Genomic DNA, 23,319 nt, shown 5'->3' with positions numbered 1-23,319 from the left:
AAATTATCATAGTTATACAGGTTAACAATTTTGGAAATCCCTTAAATACACAATGTGACATAGGTGTGCACAGTAAGTACAAATCTTAATTCATTTTTGCGAAGTAGAACTTTTTACATTTTTTCTGAAATGGAAACACTCAAGATTATTTCTATGAATACATATTAAATACCATTTTAACAAAATACGATAAACTTTGAGTCAAAAGTATGTGCTCGTGTGACCTTGTACTTGTATAAAGTGTTGTGATTTTGTTTGTGCGTGTTATCATCGAAAATTCAACTTTGTTTACTAGGTTGGAATATTTAATTTCTCGCGCGTAATTCACAGTCGCATCGGGTGTCTTAGATGAAACAGGAACGTTTGTCAACTGTTCTGGATACTCTTACATGCTTATTTTTTTCCATGCAAGATTTTTTTTATGTATTAATATAAAAAAGAAGATGTGGTATGATTGCCAATGAGTCATTTGGGCAACCAATCAGAGCCAATTTGTGTTATATAATAATTCCAAGATGACGTGTGTATCGCATGAAACTAATAGTCCGCACCGTGATGCGAACGTATAAATGATTGTACATCCTATGAGCCTACTCCTTTTACATATCATACAAATGTATTTTTTTCAGAACCTTAAGATATGGCAAATGATGTCAATGAACGATAACGATGAACCACTGACACCCTTGTAAACATAGCATTGGTAATATGATATGTCCATTCTTAGTACTTGCGACGACGACGACTATTTTTAAATTTCCAGCATGTAGATTTTGTAGGTATAGTTTGAAATAAATGTAAAGTACATTGTAAAAAAACATTTAATGATAGTAAAACGTGTTATGCTATACATTGCTGTAAATTCAGAACTTATTGCGAGGTTTTTATTAATGCAATAGTAAGAACTATCATACTGATAACTGAAACATACCCCTATATGCAAATTTATAAGAAATCGCAAAAATCTAAATAATTTAACTCGGACTTGAAAAATCGCAAAAAAAAAATAAACTGTATGAATTAAAGTATACTCATATACTTACATTATAGTTTTTGGTGGGGTTCGTGTTGTTTATTCTTTAGTTTTCTATGTTGTGTCATGTGTACTATTGTTTTTCTGTTTGTCTTTTTCATTTTTAGTCATGGCGTTGTCAGTTTGTTTTAGATTTACGAGTTTGACTGTCCCTTTGGTGTCTTTCGTCCCTCTTTTATACTTAGCTTGATACGCTAAGAAAGTTTTTGGGGATATCCGATTGAAATTGTTAAAATGATGTAATCAACTACTAAGAATTCTTGAACAATAGATATATGATGTGGCATGAGTGCCAATTTGACAACTCTCAATCCAAGTCACAATTTGTAAAAGTAAAGCATAATAGGTCAAATCATGGCCTTCAACACGGAGCCTTGGCTCACATCGAACAGCAAGCTATGAAGGGCCCCACGTGTAAAACCATTCAAATAGGAAAACCAACGGTCTAATCTATATAAAAACGAGAAATAAACGAAAATATTTGAACATCATATTTCTGACTTCGGACAGTATCAAACAAATGCTGCGGGTTTAAAGGTTAAAATAGATGAAAACCTCCATCCAACCTGAAACAATTGTGTAACATCAGAACATAGAAATTCACACTATAAAATATCAATTCAAATGGCTTAAATCAATCAAAAGAATATAAAAAAAACACAAGGAAACATACACTGAACGAATACATTTGATCTATGACACAATGTAAATACAAAATTAATAGAACAATGGGGAATCGATGTAAAACAATATAAGATAGACGACCATAACCTTGGACAAAATGCCGAAAAAGAAATTAAATTACACAGAAAAATAAAAATAATGTATTTAAAAACTTTTAAAAACAAGTTTATAAATAAGTTTGCGTGAAAATATGTATAATATATTGTGGTTTATATTATCAAATTCTATCAATTGTTGTAATATTGTCGAGTACCCTTTCTGTGTTTAATAATCATTATATTATATACACATACGATCAATATACTATTTGATACCATATTTAAATACGTTCTATAGTGGTCGACTTTAGACCGCAGTTAACAAACCATAAAATATCAATTGAAATGGCTTTACCCCGGCTGATTACTTTTCTAATGTTGGAAGGCAAATTATACTTTCCTGTTTTTGGTATTGTCTCCCCTTATCTTCCGTGTCTAACATGTCGCACCATTACCCAAAACCCGATTACCGGACGTTTGATAGTATTATTTATAACGGACTTTACTATTTTTGCTTTAACAATACGGTTATAGGACTTTGACTGTTTCCACTCTGTTGCACCATGATAACACATTGTGACCAATACACCTTTTACATACCGTTTTTTCATCATTTTTCGTTGAAAAATAACTTGTCGATTATATAATTTGATTTTTTTACTAAGGCCAATTTTCGTCTCTAATTGACATATCGTAAAATATATATTCTGAGACCATCAATATTGGAAGGAATTCTATCGTTGAAGTTGCATATATACCTTGGTGATCGACATATTAGGGTCTTTAGGGCCTGTATTTCAATGTTCATATTAAAAAAAAATATTTTAAATTTGTTTTATTGAATGACATTAATGAGATCATATTGCTATATATTCCAGTTGGATTTCGATAATTTCTAATGGGGCATAGTAATGAAGTCGTAAACAGTTTTGGTCAGATACTTTGAAATCTTCTAATTCAATCTTTAAGTGAATAAAATGGGGTGCAGCTCTTAACAACATTTTTTTAACGGATTTCTTATGTATCTTCTAATTTACATTTTATTATCTTATTGTACCATTTAGCAAACAGCCCTAATCATGTAACAGCCAATGACCTGTTTATAAGCAATGAATCTTTATTCAAAGTAACCTGCAATACTACAGGATTTACCTCAGCCGTGAACTATGATTTGTTTCGCATTTCAAACAGAACAGCCTTCAATATTACCAGTAAACGATCGGAAAATTCGATATCCGCAGAAGTTACAAGTCTTGTTGGCAAAAATACAATAGAATGGTACTGTTGTTGCCCAGGAAACTGTGCAGATTTAAGCAAAAATATTGGAAGCATACCAGTTATTGTTGGTGGTAAGTTAGTGAATATTCTATAGTAATTATCTATTAAATGGACTGATAAAAAAAATCAGGTGCTATGAAATGAAATAGATTTTCCTTTAAAAAAAAGTATTTGACATAAAAATCGCTTTTTTACTGCTTGAAAAATACATTGGGGGTCGTTACTTAAATTGTGCTTACCTTTCAAGGTCAATTCATATTGAGGCAGATATAGTGGAACCAGAGACATATATTATATGTCTCTGGTGGAACCAATTAAAACCAAAAACCTTATTTTATTCATCCTAATATTCACGATGTTTGTAATTTGTCTTCCGCATAATATCCCCGTTATGTCTATTCTGTTCTCTCTTCTATGTAGTTCGTTCTCATATCATCTATATGTACCAGAACATGTTATGTAAACTTTTTGAGTTTAAAATATAGAAAAGTGGATATACAAGTTTTACAGCTTATAGATTTTTTTTAAAATATAACAGATGTGAATAAAATCATACATGTTCAAATACTTATATCAGACAGTTGACATTCATGTGGGAACTTTCTGTGCCACTTTTCCTGTATCTGAGAACTTAGTAGGCAGATCGAAAAAAAGCGTCACCAATAAAGAAGTTAGTCTGTAATTTGATGCAATTTTTTTAATAAATGTTCACGTATACGATTTTTTAATGATGATATTAGATCAATTCATTCTCGTAACTGTTTTATTTGTATGTCGATTTTATTGACTTACTTGTTTATTTAATTTGTGTTTAATTCAGAAAAACCAAGAGATATGATCACTTTAGAATGTATTATAAAAAGTGATAGCAGTTTACATTGCCATTGGAGTTCTGATGATGACTGTATACAATGGAGCGTAATGTATTATTTAACGTAAGGGCACTGTTCAATTATTGATGATAAAAGAATTGGATACACTGTTCTATAAAGTTAGAGGCAGCAGCAGTTTATCTATTTTCAAATCTCATAAATGCATTATGAAATACAAATCAAGTAAAAAAAAACGAGCGAGACCGTATGCTCGGATACAGTACGCGTTGCAAATCTAATTTGCCCGAGATAGTGTGCCGATAATCAAGCTGAGTAAAAATGACTCCGAAATCAAAAACGTTTTTTCTGCTCTCCAAGTTAAGAGTTTTTTTTATTTTTTATTGATCTTTTTGGTGTTCAAACTACAGTGCATACAGACATACATACATTTTTACAATATATAAGTGATTGACCTATGGCATAGTCATACTATTGATATTTTTCGAATAAGACATAGTGAATAATCGGTATAGGATACAAGTAAAGGATACTTTGGAATACATTAAATATACATGATCATATCGAGAATAAATTTTATTAAAAACTTCCATGTAATATTTTGCCTGTAGAATACAATAATTTAACACTAAGTTATCAGAATTCGATATACCAAAAATGACACTGTCTTTATTCAAAAATATTTTTACTCCAAAAACTAAATGCCACCAATTAAAAAATTCTCTCTAAAATAGTTTTATTTCTATACATTCAAAAAATTTATGCTCTATAGTTTATTTTTCTTTACAACTGGCACGTTCATTAGTTAAAGAAAGTTTATATTTTTCAAGGAGATAATTATGTGAAACTATTCTGTGTAACACTTTATATTGAAAAGCTTGTAGTTTGCTTTCAATAGTACATTTAAAAAATGGTGAATAAATATTGTTCCACTTTTCGTCACTAATTTCTATATTAAAACTTTCTTCCCACCTTTGTTGTGAAATAGGAGAAACAATACATCTTTAGCATATAATTTACTAATAGACATTTTTGTAATCTCATGCTCAAAAATGAATCCAAAGGAGTTGCTCTTATGTGACATGTGTTGTTGAATAACAAATCTTTCCAGTCACGTGGTATAGCAAGTTTAATAGATAGAATGTCTACAAAAGTAACATTCAGATTATATTTTTTGTTAATAGCGTCATGAGACAAAAAATCGCCTTTATCATCTACGATATCATTAATGCCGCGTCACACTGTCCCGATTTTGATATAAGATGGACACCCGAATGCGAAAAATGTAAGTTCGTACGAAGTTGGTCCCGATCTCGTTAAAATACCAAAAAGTGACCGAAGCAAGTACGATGTATAACGAAGTCTATACGATGGTGCCGAAATTATATACGATAGCAAAAGATGGACATACGAAGGTTAACAGAAGACGGGTATTTACGCTTCATATCTCAGCCGAAGCCTACACTATGGATCACGATGGCTACACGATGGATTAAGAAGGCTACACGATAGATTACGATGATGGCGCCATGGCCATATGATGTCTGAAATGCGTTTTACCTGTTTTGAACTTTTTTATGATACGAACAGAATTTCGACAACATATCGTTTCTGTACAGTCTGCCATGCATCACGGGAAATCGATCTTTTTGTCTAATTCTTATAAAAACTAGTTTATTATCTCCATCGCCTACTACATGTAAGTTGCGTGTAGATAAAACTGTTATGGATACTCTAGAACAAAAATGCTCAAAACTTGGTATGGTGTTACTCGTTAAGAATATCTTGAGCGCTATTGACTTTGGCAACACGGTTATGGAAATTTTCAAAATCGGGACTGGTCGTATCAATATCGGGCTATTCGTAGTGCCATCTTTAACCATCGTAGAACCATCGGCCACTTTTTCTAGACTTCGGGGACAATTTCGGGAAGGGTTCTAAATTTTTTAACATGTTAAAAAATCCCCGAATTTGCGTCCGATGTTGAGGTTTCGTATTGAGTTTGTATCACCATCCTCACCATCGTAATGTCACCGGGAATGCATCTTTGAACATCGTATTGCATTCGTGTTTCCATCGTTCCATCGGGCAGTTTTGACATTACGATGTCTACACGAATGAATCACGAAGCTACCCGAAGGTCTTACGATGGCAACACGACTACGTGAAGACCTCGTAATCCCGTCGTGTTGCCATCGAATAAAAGTACGAAGGCGACAAGATGGAACTACGATGGCAATAAATCCAGCTAAATGTAAGTTAAATTTTGCGCTAAAATACATTTAAAGCGTCTTGCGCTATATGCACTGGTCAGTCTAATACGACAGTTAAGAAAGACGTTCACAAAACATGAAACTCATATCATATGATTCTATGAGATCAAGAAAGGCGACAGCGTTGTTTCTATTAATTCAAATGGAACAAGAAGAGCAGCTATTACAGGCTCAGGATTTCCTTTTACAAGTCAAATATTATTTTTGGTCAATTTTTCATATCAAGTAACATAATGAAAATCATAAACGCGACTCGTACAACAACACTGCAGGTTCACGTATATAGGGAAACCAACTTTTTCTTCATTATTCTGATTTTTTTATGTATCGTCTGAGTTGTGGTCACACGAATGTCTACTCCATAACCATTTTGTTTTCTATATGTCATATTTTGCCGCATTTGTTGCTTTCTCCACATCCTTCCTTTTGTCTATATTATTATGATATTCTCCTGGAAAGAGCTCTTTTTGAATAAAAGGGATCAACGAACCCATTACCTTACCTATAAGATAGACCAGTAAACGTGGGCATACTTATTGGAGATTATTCAGACTAGTCCACATATTTTACAGTTCAAACAAGGCAATGACGAGCATGGCATCCCCTCGTATGGACTCGTATGTAACATATTGGGGGAAAATATGAACACTATATTTGTATATGAAACATGCAGAAAATGGTAAATTGAATATGCATATTTGATACATAAACTATTTTTTTTGGAAATCAACCAAAACAATCAGTAACTAGACATACCTTTAATATTGTCTTTTTAACAAGCAGGTAAAAAATTTAGCAACCAATTTCCTGTGTATTACGCTATTTCAAGGAGAAAAAACAAGTCCATCTGCATGACTTTGACCTTTGGCCTTCAATGTAAAAAATGTCAGATCATTAAAAGGAGGAATAATATACCAAATATGGTAAAATCTTTTTAATCATATTGGTTTTAGAGTGTACACAAGGGTGATATTGCCTTGTATTACAACTGCCACTGTGACCTTGACCTTTGAACTTTAAAGTCAATAGCGCTTAAGATATTCTTAATGAGTAACACCATACCAAATTTTGAGCATTTTGGTTCTAGAGTATCCATAACAATTTTATTTACACGCAACTTACATTGAGTAGGCGAGGGGATAATAAACTAAGTTTTATAAGAATTAGGTTAAAGATCGATTTCCCGCCATGCATGGCAGACTTGTACAGAAACGATATGTTGTCGAAATTCTGTTCGTATCATAAAAAAGTTCAAAACTGGTAGAACTCATTTTAGACATCGTATTGCCATCGCGCCATCATCGTTATCCATCGTGTAGCCTTCGTTATCCATCGTGTAGCCTTTGTGATCCATCGTTTAAGCTTCGGCTGAGATATGAAGCTTAAATACCCGTCTTCGGTTAACCTTCGTATGTCCATCTTTTGCTATCGTATATAATTTCGGCACCATCGTATAGACTTCGTTATTCATCGTACTTGCTTCAGTCACTTTTTGGTATTTTAACGAGATCGGGAACAACTTCGTACGAACTTACAATTTTTGCATTCGGGTGTCCATCGTATATAAAAATCGGGACAGTGTGACGCGGGCATATACCAAGATCTGAAAAAAAATACTTGTTCTGTTAACTTTGATAAACGGATTGAACCAAATAAATTCTTTTCTAACATGAAATGCATTTAACGGGATGAAAATACGCTTGAAATGTTTCCAAACAAATAACACTTCAATATAAAAAAGAGGTGCTTTTAAATTTAAAAATTCAAATTCACATCTGCTCATAAATAAATCCTCTAAATCAAAAAGGGAGAAGAATGCTTTGGAAACATGTTTCCATTTAGAGTCGTGTTCTGACAAGAATCTTTTTACCCACATAATACGAAATGATAACAGCTGTACTTCAAAATTTGGTGCTTTAAGTCCCCCTCGCTAGGAGACTTTTGAATAACTTCCGATTTCACCTTAGGAGTACTACCATTCCATAAAAAGTTATTAATGTCCTCTTATATTTTAATTACATAAGATCTTGGTACATGTGTAGATGAAATGACATAAATAAGCTTCGATATTGCAAGTGATTTAAGAATTACGATTTTACCGAACAAGGAAAGGTTTCTGATCCTCCACATTTTAATAATTGATTCCATTTTTTCTATGCATGTATCTAAGAGAGGGACGAAAGATACCAAAGGGACAGTCAAACTCATAAATCTAAAACAAACTGACAACGCCATGGCTAAAAATGAAAAAGACAAACAGAAAAACAATAGTACACATGAACTAAAGAATAAACAACACGAACCCCACCAAAAACTAGGGGTGATCAAACCATTTCTTCAAAAGCGTTAAATTTTAAACCTAAGGTTTTAAAACCATCTGTCCATTTAATAGGAAGGGAACCTTCTTTGTTAAATTTATTTCTTCCAATCCATGTTGCTTCGGTTTTCGAAAAATTGACTTTTAACCCTGAACGCTTCTCAATATCATTAAAGGAATCTAATAAAATTTGCGCAGAAAATACATTTTTCAAAAAAACAAGTGGTATCATCAGCCAACTGAGAAATTTTTATTTCAGTATCCACAATTTTTATACCAGATATATGATTGTTCTTACGAATACTTATTGCCAGCAGTTCTACAGCCAAAATAAATTAAAAAAAAGGAGACGAAGGACACCCTTGTCGAACACCTCTCTCAATTTTGAATGGACTAGAACTAAATCCATCATTAACGACAAGACTAGATATATATTTGAGTATAAAGTTAAGACCCATTTCCGGAACTTGCTACCAAAATTAAAACAAACCAATGCTTTTTGAATAAATTTCCATTCTAGCGTATCAAACGCCTTTTCGAAATCGACTAGTAATATACGCCCTGGATAATTTTTTAAAGTAGTAAACAATATAACATCAGCAATTAGTTGTAGATTTTCACCAATATCTACCAACCACATATCATGTCTGATCCGGATCTATAAGTTTCGGAAGAAATAATTTCATTCTTTCCGCAATAACTTTGGCTAATAATTTGTAATCAAAATTTAAGAGAGAAAGAGGACTCCAGTTCGACAAGAGTGTTCTATCTTTATCTTTTTTTGGAATAAGAGTTAGTATACCCCGGCTTTGGTCTATTGAGAGGGTTCCAATCTCAAAGGAATATTCATAGCTTTTCAAAACATATTTTTTCACATCAGTGCAGAAAAATTTGTAAAACTCAGCGGTAAGCCCATCTGTACCGGGCTTTTGTTATTTTTAAATGTTTTTAAAACTTTAACGCACTCAGATTCTAAAATATCTGCATCGCATATATCCTTTTCCAGATCTGTTAGCTTAGGAATAAAATTTAAATCAAAAAAGTTAGAATCACCTGAATATTTATCAGGGTCTTCTTTTGATGAGTACAGATTTCGTAGAAATGTCTCTCTTCGTTTAGAATTTTTCCTTGTGACAATATTTCAATGTCGTTTACAACTAATTTGTTAATACATTTATTTTTATAATTACGTTTTTCTAATGATAAGAAATATTTTGAATTTCTTTCATTGCCTTCGCAGTGCTCCGGGCATGTGATCGTATTATAGCTCCTCTTGTTTGATTGTTTACTATTTGCTCTAAATCATCTTTCACAATATCTTAATCAAAAGTGTATTTATATCTTTATCTAAATTTGTACGAGAGAGATTTTTCTGAATTTTGTCTTGTCGTTTTTTAAACTGGACTCTTATTCCCGCAATTTCATGTTTTTATATTTGGAATATTTGACGGTTGCGCCCATTATTTCACTTTTAATTGTATCCCATTTTAAATTTTTATTTCTAAATTTTGATATTTATTATCACATTCTGATAAAGTATTTTTGACTACATGTTTATCCACATAATCTTTATCTGTCAATAAACCCGAGTTGAATTTCCAGAAACCGGAACCTCTCTCACCAAAGTTTTCGCCGGACAGTGTCAACTTGATAAGACTATGATCAGATTTTATAGACGGGACAAAAGATGTTTTTGTAACACTGCTTGACAAAAAATTCGATATCAACCAAAAATCTAAGCGACATTGTATAAGAGGGGTTCTTTGACGCAAAGTATATAATCTAGAATCAACATTTTGTGTCCTCTAAATATCACATAAGTCAAATTCTTCTATAAAATCTTGTAAAAAAGTGTTGAGTTATCAATTCAAAGAGTAGTGAAGTTTTTTGTCATGTACATACAATCCTAAGAATACATTTATAAATTCTTGTTTCTCGAAAAAATATAAGTTTCAACAACAACAAACATTTTTTTGGTGAATTGTTCTCCCCTAAGAAAAAAGACAATATTTATATGGAAACAGTACTTTTTATGAGGATGGTGAGTGTATAACCTATAATGGTTTACTTTTTAAATTGTTATTTGGATGGAGAGTTGTCTCATTGGCACTCACACCACATCTTCCTATATCTATATACTGTTGTCTATGTGCAATGCATGTTTTCTTTTTCGTTTCAGTTCTGAACATGGGACTTGTGTTTCTGATTCAGATACTTGTGAGCATCAAGACTGTCGAAGTTCAAAGTGTTATCTTAGATCGGATAACAAAAACATGTCATTGTGTCGTCAATGTGTCATACAGCCGACAGAAATATCACCAAATGAACAACTGGTTTTGTCATTTCATGCCTTGAACCTTTGGGGTGAAATTAAGTTCAATAGATCAATACATATTGAAGAAAATATCAGTAAGTTATATATTAACAATACAATTTTCGAAAATTATTTTGATGAAGTAAAAATACATAGGTTTAAAGGTGTTTTTGTGGCGTTGAATGAAAAAAAAACTAAACAGTATAACAATTCAAAGACCATATTTTGCAATCACCATACTAATGGAACCATGCAGTTATTTTTCATAGATACATGTATTGTATCAAAGTGTTACACAAATAATAAATAATTTGTTCTGGATATGTTTGAATTATACTGGGCATTGCCCGTTTAATAAACTTTGATAAACACGTGTTGATTAAAGGGGAATCAGCTGTCAGCTGTCAAATGCATACTCATCAATTTGACTCAGATTCCAATATTTAAATTAGAACATATTAAAACGTATATCTAAATTGCAAAAAGTCTAGTATAGTGTGTAATAGCATTTTATGTGTATTTTTCCGGAAGACTTCCGACGGTCTGTTAACCCGATATAAACATAAATATAAGTAGAGAGCTAGCACCTGCAATTGGATTTTTCTTGGTATTTTTTTTTATTTCATATTGTAGTTTAAAAAGTATGTCTATATCTTTCTTACCTTTAAAATTATTTTTTCTTGATCGAATCCGTCAACCAAATGGTTTATTCTTTTTTACTATCAAGGAACACATTCTTTTCTTTTTCGGAACTGAAAAAATGCCCAACACAACCAACTCAAGCTAAGGGGTTAACTTAATGGTCATATGAATACGGATTCAATGAAGTCGAATTATTCACTTGAAAATGAATAATTTTCAACGATATTTTTAAGTTATCTTTGACAAAGGGAAAATAGCCTCATCGTAAAATGAAAACTAACTGTTTTTTTTATATTATTTAAGCATGTCTAGATCCAGTCAGGCAGCTGAGTGTTACTACCACTGTCGATACATTGCAAGCTTTATGGACAATGCCGATTCTACCAAAGCCTATCTATCTCAATAATGTCACATGTTTGGTAGAAGCTTTTTCTAATACAAGTTCAGAAAAGGTTAGTATAGTTGTTCAGGTTTTTTTTTAAAGGAAACGGTTGTTGACTTTTTATTTAATAAAGCGTATTTATAACGGTATTGCGTTTTGCCGATAGTTTTTATTTTTATAGAAATTAAAAATTAAACTTAATTTAAATTAACTGAACAAAATAAATAAAAATGACTCATCCATTTTAGCAGAAGTTTGATATTCAACTCAGAAGTGTGTTTTTTTCAAACGTTTGATCATATTAAATCATCATTTGAGATGGTGCCCCAAGCGCATACTGATAAAATTTAAAGTAAAAATCACAAAAATTCTGAACTTCGAGGAAAATTCAAAAAGAAAGTCCATAATCAAATGGTAGAATCAAAAGCTCAAAACACATCAAACGAATAGATATAACAACAATTAAATGTTTACCTCAGACGTATTTTTATATAAATTTTGTGTATGCAATTTTACAAACTGTAGTTAGTTTTTCCTTTTTAGAAATCCGTTATGGTAAATATTCGTAAAAAGAACATGACCTTTAACATCAGCAATATGATTCCAGCAACACTGTATATAGTACAAGTACAGTGTAAACTTTCAAAGTCCGCTTATTGGAGTCCTGGAGCTCATTCAGCAGTTGTTTCAACAAAATCTGACAGTAAGAGTTTTACTTTCACTATAAAATTTGGACAAATGTATATATGTTAATTGCAAGGGTTAGAAAACATTATTTTATAATTGTAAACCCGCAGAAATATGCTACTTCTTAATAATGATATCGCTATAAAAATAAAAGAGGAGCGAAAAATACCAAAGGGAGAATAAAACTAATAGATCGAAAATAAACAGACAGCGTCATGGTAAAAAAAAATAAAAAAAAGACCGACAAATTATAATACACAAGACACAAAATAGAAAACTAAAGACTAATCAACACCATATCAGATGCTCCGGGAGAGTTGACAAACCCTGCTCCACATTTGGTACCTGTCGATTTGCTCATGTTATTAAAAATCCGGTTAATAGTCTAATTCGGTAGCATAGGTCCCATTTAATTATTGAAAAGGGAACGGGATAATAGTTACGACATAAAGAACATATCTGATATCATCTGTGAAACGTAAATTCCATAACGGTCAACCAACTCGTGATAACGTCCGTAAAATTTACAAAGGGTTGACTTCAACTTCACCATTTGAAACTTGTTTAATAACCTCCCTGTGAGCAGCAAACCTCTATCAAGGAAATCATGATAGGAAACACAAGCTCGGGAATTTTGTATCAATTGGGAGATATTTACTCCGTTTGCAGGCGCTGCTGGAATGTTGCTACATCGAAATGGAAAGTTCACAACTGGGAAGCTGAAATTATCTCTTGTGTCGAAAAGTTTTCTTTTCAACCGACCCTCATTGTCAACTTCTAGATGTAAGTCAAGATATGAGACATAATTAGCTATATCCGTTGTATCCTTTTTCTCTATATGATTGGATTGATAAGTTGAACATAGTCACCAATTTTTTTTATTATTTAGTGAGAAAACACTATCTATATAGCGGAAAGTAAAGTAAAGTTAAAGAATATTTCTAACTTCTTATTTTTCTTTTTAAAAAGCTCTTGTATGAAGTCAGACTCGTAATAATATAAATGAACACGCTGGCAAGAAGAGGGGCACAATTGGTTCCCATTGGAATGCCAATAAATTGTTTAAAAGCGCGTCCTCCAAACGTTGCAAAAATATTGTCAATCAAGATATCAATCATCTTGATGTTGTCAGTTTCAGAGAATGTTTTTCTTTGAATCAGAGTGATTCTTTACAAAGTAGGATGAATCCCCCCACCTTATGACAAGTTACAAGTTTCTACGTTGGCCGTTCTTTTTAATGAAACAAAGCAATACCAACTCTTTCAATTTGTCTTTTAGTTTGGAATGGGGAATACTTGTGTAAAGTGTAGAAAAGTCTAATGTTTTAATATAGGTAAACAAAAGGTGGATAAGCGATGAATGTGAATACGTAAAACATAATACAGGCGAGTATGCACACATGAAGCTTGATAATTAAAATGAAAGAATAGACTACATTATCTGGAAATTCCAATAATACAGAAATAAAACTTCCTGCATTAAATCATCATAAACGTCGGTGTATTGCATCATTCTTTAAAACAGTAGCAAAACATTGTGTGGTGGGAAGTGGTACATACGTAGCAGTCTTATCTAAGTAAGAAAAACAATATATAAAAAAACTATTTTTTTACACTTTCAAGTACATAAAAAAAAAAAAAATTGGCCAATTCAATCGAGTGTTACACCAGACCAAAACGTATGTTTCAACAGTTAAGTGCATTTAAACTTTGAGCAATAATTTCCTAATTTACTAATAATTAAAGAAAAACATAAGACTTTAGTGTTAATAAAACCTATCTAGCGCGTATATAGTTTTCCGATCTTCTTACAAATTGCATAAATTGGTTTTCAAAATATTAATTTGAAATAAAAATATAATATTGACTGTTTATTATATAGATATTGGAACATGTGGTATGAGTACCAATGAGACAACTCTCCATCCAATAACAATTTATAAAAGTAACCCATTATATGCAATGTATTATATCTGTTTTTATAGGACCACTTGTTGGACCAGAGCTGGAAAACAATTCCTTTATGTGTATAAACAATTCAATATTTGTCTATTTCAAGGTAACTTATTTTCGTTTAGTCTTGTTTTATTCACGTGGCCATACATGTCTTGAAAACTACTACTGCGCACTAGGTGTCTCTTGTTACTCATAGCTTTCTGAATCTTCTTTAAAGTCACATATACAATTTTAAATTATATTGAAAAGAACTGTGTACGGAAACAAACCTTATTTTGTATGCACCCTTTAAAAATAATAAAATCAGAAACACACTGAACTCTAAGGAAAATTCAAAACGGAAAGTTCCTAATCAAATGGCAAAATCAAATGATAAAACACTTAAGGTGGTACCTAACACTTTCACTTAAATTAATTTGGCTCGTTTAATTTCGATAAAATTTTGATGAAGTATTTACTTTGACCCTTTAACAAAAATATAAAAATTTCAAAAAATTTACACCAACCGTTTTGTCGGAAAAATTACACTGGTTATATAGCAGTTTGACAAACACCAATTTTGATCCTTGAGAAGCTTATTATTCCCTTTACAACACAACGTAATTAAAACGTTAAGCTGACTTTACAGAGTTATCTCCCTGTAGTGTTAGGTACCACCTTAAACGAATAGACAACAAATTCTCACTTTGTACAGGCATTTTCAAATATAGAAGACACACGAACACAATATACTTCAAGAAAGCTTTAGATATATAACATTACAATTATTTAATATTTGACGTACATGTAATGTAAATTGATGATTTTCCATGTTAAATAACATCGGATGTCAATTTTGACAAAATCAAGATCCAAGGTACTTCTTAGAACAGAGCTGTAAATGCTCTTTTGTTCTTGCTATGTAAATATAGAAAGACGTCCAATGAGTTTGGACAAAATCATGAGTACACGTATAATTTACTGATCTCAGTTTAAACATTCAGAACATTTCTTCAAAGGAATGGCTATTATCAAATGAAAAAAACGATTCATTGAATTAGTATTAAAAGAAAATTTTTCTCAATACAATACAAGTGCATATTTTTTGTTATAACATATCGACACTAAAATAAAAAAGGTCAATCAAAATAATATAGTTGTTTCACTGTCTTTTGGTGCAGCACTTTCTGTTTTCCATCTTAATAATGATTAATAATAATAATGTTAAACAGAATATGAGCGTACCATGTGACATCTTCGTTAAAAAAAAATACACGCTTTCATTCTTGTATATTCGTTTGTTAGAAGATGGATTTGAGAAAGTCAAGAGGGTTGATTATTGGATATCAAGTCGTTGCCCCCAGCAATGTTACAGTCAACTACACATCAGACTATCTTACTCTTGAAATACCATATGAAAATATGAAAGGCGATCAAACCGTTAAAATATATGCAAGAAATATCAATGGTACATCATTAGAACCAACCTCCCTGCAAATAAATACCATCAAAGAAAGAAGTGAGTTTCGAAAACAGTATTGTTTAGATAATATGAGAAAAATTTCAATGACATTTCTCTAGATATTATCTTTTATTTGTTAAATAGGTCTGGTTAAAGGCTTTGTTAGCTATCGAGGTGAATGCCGACATTCTTGTGCTTTGTTAAGAATATTACCATATAAAAAAATTGAATGTGAAATAACTGAGCGTATAAGGTGTCTGCATGTTGAATTATTTTTACGAATGATGTCCTCATGCCGATGATAAATTTTAGTAATGTTTTGACAAGTTTGTGATATCGAAAACACATCTTCAATTTTTCATTTATGCAAATTATAAAAACAGTAAGATTCCATCCACTAAAACTAAATTAATCAACGTCATGCCCAAGTTATAACTATGATCAACTATGCGTTATATTTGAAAGATGACATGTATTTATTGGGCTTCTGTTCTAAAAAATCATATACCAAAATTCTCCGACAGAGTTATGAGGCCGAACCCCTTTTGTAGAAAATGAAATTGTTCGAGGTCTTATATTTTTAGATATCAGAATATTCGTCAAATTTGTAACTATGCCGTTTGCTTTCTATTCCTGATTTGAATTTTGAATGAGTGTGGCCATGATTATGCATGCATGGCACGACGAACTCGGTCTTTATCCTTTTGAACTTCGCGCTATACCCTGACATTTGTTAATGTAAATAAAGTCAGTAGTAGTATACCACTGTTCAATAGTCTTAGAATGATTTCACTAAAACAAATACGGGTCACAAACCAAAACTGAGGGAAACACATCAACTATAAGAGGAAAACAACGAAACAACAGAAACACTGACCTGATACAAAAAAAAACATCCAACTCACATAGAAACTGCCATATTTATGTCTTGGTATACAACTGTATCCATCATTATTAAGATAAAGTATCAATATTGATTTTATAATTGTTTTATTAAGACTAATCAACTGAAATTGTATTGTGTGATGTGACACATATATTCGATTAGTAAAAGGACAAAATGCGGTAAATTAGTTGTTAACGTTTACTAATATTCTGTTTATCTTGTATAGTTGAAAACGACAGAGTGACAATTGTTGTGGAAAAGGAAAAGAACAGTAGCTTTGTGTGGCTCTCAGATTATACTGACCCTATTTCATCAAACAATGTGACTACTTTATACTGGTGTAGGGGAATAGTTAGCATTTCTGGAATTGTGATTTGTCAGGTAAATGAATAGTTAGTTCATATAAGAATAATATAAAAATTTTGACTTAATTCTTTATATTCATTAATTTGGTGGTTTTGAGTGGAAAGATGTGTGTGAGCTCTCAATACTTGTCTGGTGTAATAGAACAACAACATAACAACAAACTGTAAAGATAAGTAGAAAATGATAAAATAAAAAATATCAGTACAAAGAACAGAACAAACAAACAAAAAACACTACCATTTGAACAATAGACACATACAGATATAAGAGAACTCATGGATACCAAAATAAGAGTGGTCAAAAATATAAATTTAAGGAATATTCAAACGCATATGTCGAAAACAGACTGACAATGCTTTGGCATAAAGAAACAAAAACGATCTTAAGACAAATCACAGTATACAATCATAACAACAGACAGCAATTAACAGCAAATATGTTAAAAAGAACAGAAAAGATGTCAATTCAATAGTATATGTTATACATTTATATCTGGAATTCATCCAACCAATATTTTTAACTGCATTTTTGAAACTTGTATAGTTCCTTAAGCGGGATTCGAACTCAAACTGATTAGGACATCAACGGCAACGGAACCTCTATTGAGTCTAAAGCTTATGTTCTTTTTTCTTCTTTTCCATGACGCATACAGTCCGATTATAACTACACTGAACCGGATCAAAATGTGCGATTAGAACTGTTTAATACATCAGACAACAACTGGCAATTTGGTATGGCCTTAGAAAATAGACCTGGAATAATTTGGGCACGACAGAGTTGTATTTTTAATTGTAGATTTTGTGGCAAGTATAACTGATTGTATTCAAATTGTACCTGTTTTTATTATCTGAAATGTGATTAAACGTTTCACATTGGTCCAAGTTATCAACTGAACTTATCAAATTGATTTATTATATTGTTTGAATACTCTCATATGAGTAGGAGGTTTTTTGTGGACGGTTGCTTGGTAATTTTTAAGGAAGTATTTACAATGTATCACATTTATATCTCCTATACTATTATTCTTTCTGTTACCTTTTGTTTATTCTAACTTGTGGGTGCCTTATTGTGTCAATTGTAAATAATATAATGAAGACTGCATTCAAATACGAACAGCCATTTTTGGGGTTGTTTTTTTTTAAAGATGAAATGATTGTTAGTTCGACTGCTGTTTCTATTATCATAGAAAATTTAGTTTACAAAGCAGTTAATGTGCACGTTCTATGAATAATAACATAACTGTTATAATTAAAAATTTAAATAAAAGGCTAACTTCATAAAAGGAAAAGCTATTGAATTCCAAAAACTGAGTTGAGATATCGTTTTAATTCCGCATGTTTAAACAGGTAAAATGCACCCTCCAAAAGAAAAAAAAAGAAATATAGCATCACTATCAGGACAAAACGTTTAACAAAAATGTGTAGTTAGATCGTAATATATTCATTGCATATATATATAACGTCGCCCATTCTGTTTTAAATGCTGTTTGGAAAATTGATGCGCGTAATTTCAATATAAAGGTTAAACACGTGCAAAGATCTCTTTCAACATTCAGTTAACCTTTAGTTAACATTTTGCTTCAACATTCATCATAAGTAAAGCATAGGTTTATTTTTCACGAAATATGAATCATTAATTATAATAGAAATGTTATTATTACCAACCAAAACAATAATGGCTTAAATAAAAAAAAAAAAATGACCAAATAAGTTTTCGCTTGTTTTCAATAAGTATTTTTCTATTTATTTTAGTGCCGACTAAAGGACCACCAGTCCCAATCGCACGTAAAGACAAGAAACTACAGAATACATTGAACTTGTTTCTGAAGGATGATTTCTGTAGCCAGAACCAATGGCTTCCAGTATCGTATCATATAACATACTACCCACAGGATGATGTATCACTAGGTAAAGTTTTAGAAAAATGTTACTATTGATTTCTGGAAATTTAAAGCTTTAACTAAAAGCTACTGTGACTGATTGATGTTGCATTTAGCGTTTGGTAAAACTAATGAATATCTTTAAATTTTATAAATTGAAACGTTTTAAAGATAAATCAGAAATAAGAAATTTTTACTAAAAAATATATAAAATTTGTTTTGCCTATTTGGTTATCATTTCCACGTGTTGGGGTAATATTATTCTATTAAATCAAGAATTCAACTTCTTCATAAACAGTTTGTGTTAGACAATTTTTGCTATCTTTTATCCTGTACCAAGTCAGGAATATGACAGTTCTTGTCCATTCGTTTTTGATGCGTTATGTTTTTTGATTTTGCCATGTGATTATGGACTTTCCAAATTGATTTTCCTCTGAGTTCAGTATTTTTGTGATTTTACATTTTATGAACTTTTTGTTCTTAAGTTCCCGTGAATATTTTACATTTCATTTTCCAAAAGAACTAAGCCTATAAGATTTTTTTTTTGACAGATCTCCTTTTAATATGATTCTTTACTTTATTCAATGTTTAAGATCCCATCGTTCGGGATTTTTATTTTTACAATCACACTGCTTTTTCTAAATTACCTTATGTTATTTGTTGTATTGAAGCGAAGAACATAACAGTTGCTGCTTCTCCGTATCTGAGGAATATTGTACTTAATGATGTGGAGGACAATACAATGTATAACTTTTCTTGGAGAATAAGATCTAGGTCATTTCAATATGGGTCAGCAACTAATTTCACAGTCTACTCAGGGCCCAGTGGTAAGATTCTAAATAACAATAATTCCGTTAAACAGAAGAATATTCCTTCAGCCATTTTCTTTAGAAATACCACTAACAGCCTTGGCAGTGTTTCATATACAGAGACAGCGATATCATCAGTATACATTTGTATCTCCATCATTTTCATTTTCTTGCAATTTCTGCTATAAAAAAAAGTAAAGTAACACAAATCATGAACTCCAAGGAATATTTACAGCGATAAGATCTTTATATAACGGCAAAATCACAAACTAAAAAACATCAAACGAATGGAAAAACAACTGAAGTCTTCCTGACTTGGTACATACCGAATTGATTACATATATACATAAAACAAATCTACGATAGACTTGATGATCTCCAGTGTATTATTTTAATTTAATTTCTTCAGTCGAAACTTTTATTTACCCAAGCATAATGCGCAAAGTGTAAATGTGAGAACAATAGTACATAATATGTTATAGTTCTAAAGAAGTACTCTCATACAACTCGAAAACGTGCATAAACAGGTGCTTGTTTTGATATAATGTGTAAACACCATTTTATCAATTTTAGAAATAAACGTTTTTCATAAAAAAAATGTGTTTCCTGAAAAAGTTCCTGTTATAGCTGCAGTTTCCGTTGTGCTGGTGATGATTTTTATAACAATTGCATGGTAAGGACTGTAATTACGCTGGAAACGATGTTAACGTAAACAAATAGTTATCAAAAGTACCAGGATTATAATTTTATTCGCCAGACGCGCGTTTCGTCTACATGAGACTCATCATTGACGCACATATCAACATATGTTTTTATATGTTGTGATGTTATGCTATTGTTTCAGAAAAAGGGAGAAGGTTTGGGCCCATTAAAACGTTTAATCCCGCTGCAAATGTTTGCACCTGTCCTAAGTCAGGAATCTGATGTACAGTAGTTGTCGTTTGTTTATGTAATATATACGTGTTTCTCGTTTCTCGTTTTGTTTATATAGATTAGACCGTTGGTTTTCCCGTTTGAATGGTTTTACACTAGTAATTTTGGGGCCCTTTATAGCTTGTTGTTCGGTGTAAGCCAAGGCTCCGTGTTGAAGGCCGTACTTTAACCTATAATGGTTTAATTTTTAAATTGTTATTTGGATGGAGAGTTGTCTCATTGGCACTCACACCACATCTTCCTATATCTATAGTTAAAAAGCCAAACAAATACAAAGTTGAAGACCATTGAGGACCCAAAATTCAAAAAAGTTGTGCCAAATACGGCTTAGGTAATCTACTCCTGGGGTAAGAAAATCCTTAGTTTTTCGAAAAATTAAAAGTTTTGTAAACAGAAAATTTATAAAAATGACCATATAATTGATATTCATGTCAAAACCGAAGTGCTGACTACTGGGCTGGTGATACCCTCGGGGACGAAACGTCCACCAGCAGTGACATCGAACCAGTGGTGTAAATAGTTATCAAAAGTACCAGGATTATAATTTTATACGCCAGACGCGCGTTTCGTCTACATAAGACTCATCAGTGACGCTCAGATCAAAATAGTTAAAAAGCCAAACAAATACAAATTGAAATGCATTGAGGACCCAAAATTCCAAAAACTTGTGCCAAATACGGCTAAGGTAATCTACTCCTGGGGTAAGAAAATCCTTAGTTTTTCGAAAAATTCAAAGTTTTGTAACAGAAAATTTATAAAAATGACCATATAATTGACAAAAATAGAAGAAAACAATACAAATCAAGTTATGGCCATCAATGAGACAACAATTAAACATCAGAAAAGTTAAAAGTTAAAAAATAAAAATAAAGGATAAGTATCTAATGCAACTATCATCACAAGTCAATATACATTTCCTATTTGAAATCTCATAAATCGTTTCATAAAAGAAATCAAGGTAAAACAAATCAAAAACTGAGATAATCGCATTAGCCCTAATCGTCTCCTGCATGCATGCAGCACCCTTCATGTGAATCAGCACTCAGTCGAAATTGTAACAATCGGTACAATTACAGCTTAAATAACTAAAGACTACGGAGACACATCGTAGTGGTCAACCGATTTGTGATTGAGAACGTAAAACATAGATAATTCACACAAAAAATTGAGATGACAGTGAGTATTTCTGTTTGATATTTATCGAATACCGCTACATCTAGTTTATGTAAAACAAAATATTGTGAACTATCGAGTAATCGATAAATACACTGTAAGGTTTTCATGAACATTTTTTTTTATTCTTCTTAAAGTTTTTTCAGAAGTTGGATTTAACCACAAGTCTGTAGTGTTTTATGTATGTAAATATGTATGTTTTATGTTTCGAATGTTCTGATATTTCAAGAAGCACAACAAGTAAATTTGTTTATTGACAGGATTAAACCTGAATGTCAAATTGGAATAGTTTTATAATTGGTCTCTTCTGATAAACTACAACTATGTTATGTCAAAAGATTACAGATTTTTTAGGGATTTTTAAGTAATGTAAAATTAATGTGATAAATTCCACATTATTAATCATATAAACCATCGATTTTTCAAATAAACAAAAAAAATGAACTTTTGTTAAAATTGTTCTGTAAGACATTATCAGTATTTCTGTATGATAGATTGATTTGATAATACTTGGTTATACTTTCTATTGTCATTTCAGGTGCATAAGAACACGTTATGAGGATTACAATCCTGATATTGATTTACCGTCAATTCAGAGGGAACGCTGATTACAGTGTGATGGAGCTTCAAAATAAGAAAAACAATATGAAAAGAAAACAAATTTTTACTAGTGTACCGTTTCCCTGAGAGTTAAAATAAAATCTTTGCCTGACATGAAAACAAGCAAATACACCGGTTGCCCTAGTTTAGAAAAGATAAATTAAATGCAAATGTGTAGTCTTAAAGCTCATATCAGACAAGAATACAATGTGGCAGTCGTTATATATGTAACATTATTTGTACCTCGACTTCACAAAAAATGTACCGAGTTGACTTGATATTCTAATAAACATCTTTATAGAGTTCTTACCTACAACATTTTTTTCTGTAATAAATGATTGTCTTCAGAAAATTTCTGATGAGGAGTTTTTATCGTCACTCAGATGGGTCATCTTTCAATTCAAAAACAGATACAGTTATGGCTGCCTCATATCTTGACTTACATCTAAAAATTGACAATGAGGTTCAGTTGAAAACAAAACTTTACAACAAGAGATAATTTCAGCCTCCCAATTGTGAACTTTCCATTTCTATGTATCAACATTCCTGGACTGCCTACATACGGAGAATATATCTTCAAATTAATACGATATTGTAGGGCTTGTATTTTCTATCATGATTTCCTAAATAGACGGTTGCTGCTCACAAGAAATGAATTAAACTAAGAAATCCAAGTAGTGAAGTTAAAAACATTCCTTCGTAACTTTTACGGACGACATCACGAGTTGAGTGACCGTTATGAAATATTTATTTCACAGATAATAGCGGATATGATAATAATAAATGTTGTTATTCATCG

At 31.6% G+C, this 23,319-nt stretch overlaps 1 protein-coding gene across 1 annotated transcript; it reads left to right on the top strand.

The window, feature by feature from the left end:
• Nucleotides 1–22,753, top strand: LOC134699930 (uncharacterized). Its single transcript, XM_063561363.1, has 15 exons — nt 1–72; nt 630–775; nt 2,820–3,104; nt 3,854–3,968; nt 10,633–10,862; nt 11,713–11,861; nt 12,335–12,494; nt 14,463–14,536; nt 15,718–15,931; nt 16,987–17,141; nt 17,779–17,929; nt 18,878–19,033; nt 19,677–19,832; nt 20,388–20,487; nt 22,459–22,753. Exons 2-15 carry the CDS (start codon nt 709–711, stop codon nt 22,526–22,528), a joined length of 2,082 nt encoding a protein of 693 aa, XP_063417433.1. The 5' UTR covers nt 1–72; nt 630–708; the 3' UTR covers nt 22,529–22,753.
• Nucleotides 22,754–23,319: the final 566 nt, after the last annotated feature.

This window comes from Mytilus trossulus, chromosome 1 (genome assembly GCF_036588685.1).
Source record: "Mytilus trossulus isolate FHL-02 chromosome 1, PNRI_Mtr1.1.1.hap1, whole genome shotgun sequence".
Taxonomy (NCBI): Eukaryota; Metazoa; Mollusca; class Bivalvia; order Mytilida; family Mytilidae; genus Mytilus; species Mytilus trossulus.
Note: the sequence above shows the minus strand (reverse complement) of the source record. Positions and strands in the feature narration are given on the sequence as shown.

Excerpts from the sequence above, each read along its gene's own strand:
- LOC134699930 (XM_063561363.1), top strand. The coding sequence starts at position 709 with ATGATATGTCCATTCTTAGTACTTGCGACGACGACGACTATTTTTAAA. Across the intron at positions 3,105-3,853 it reads CATACCAGTTATTGTTGGTG|AAAAACCAAGAGATATGATC; the intron begins GTAAGTTAGTGA and ends TGTTTAATTCAG. Across the intron at positions 20,488-22,458 it reads ATTTTTATAACAATTGCATG|GTGCATAAGAACACGTTATG; the intron begins GTAAGGACTGTA and ends TTGTCATTTCAG.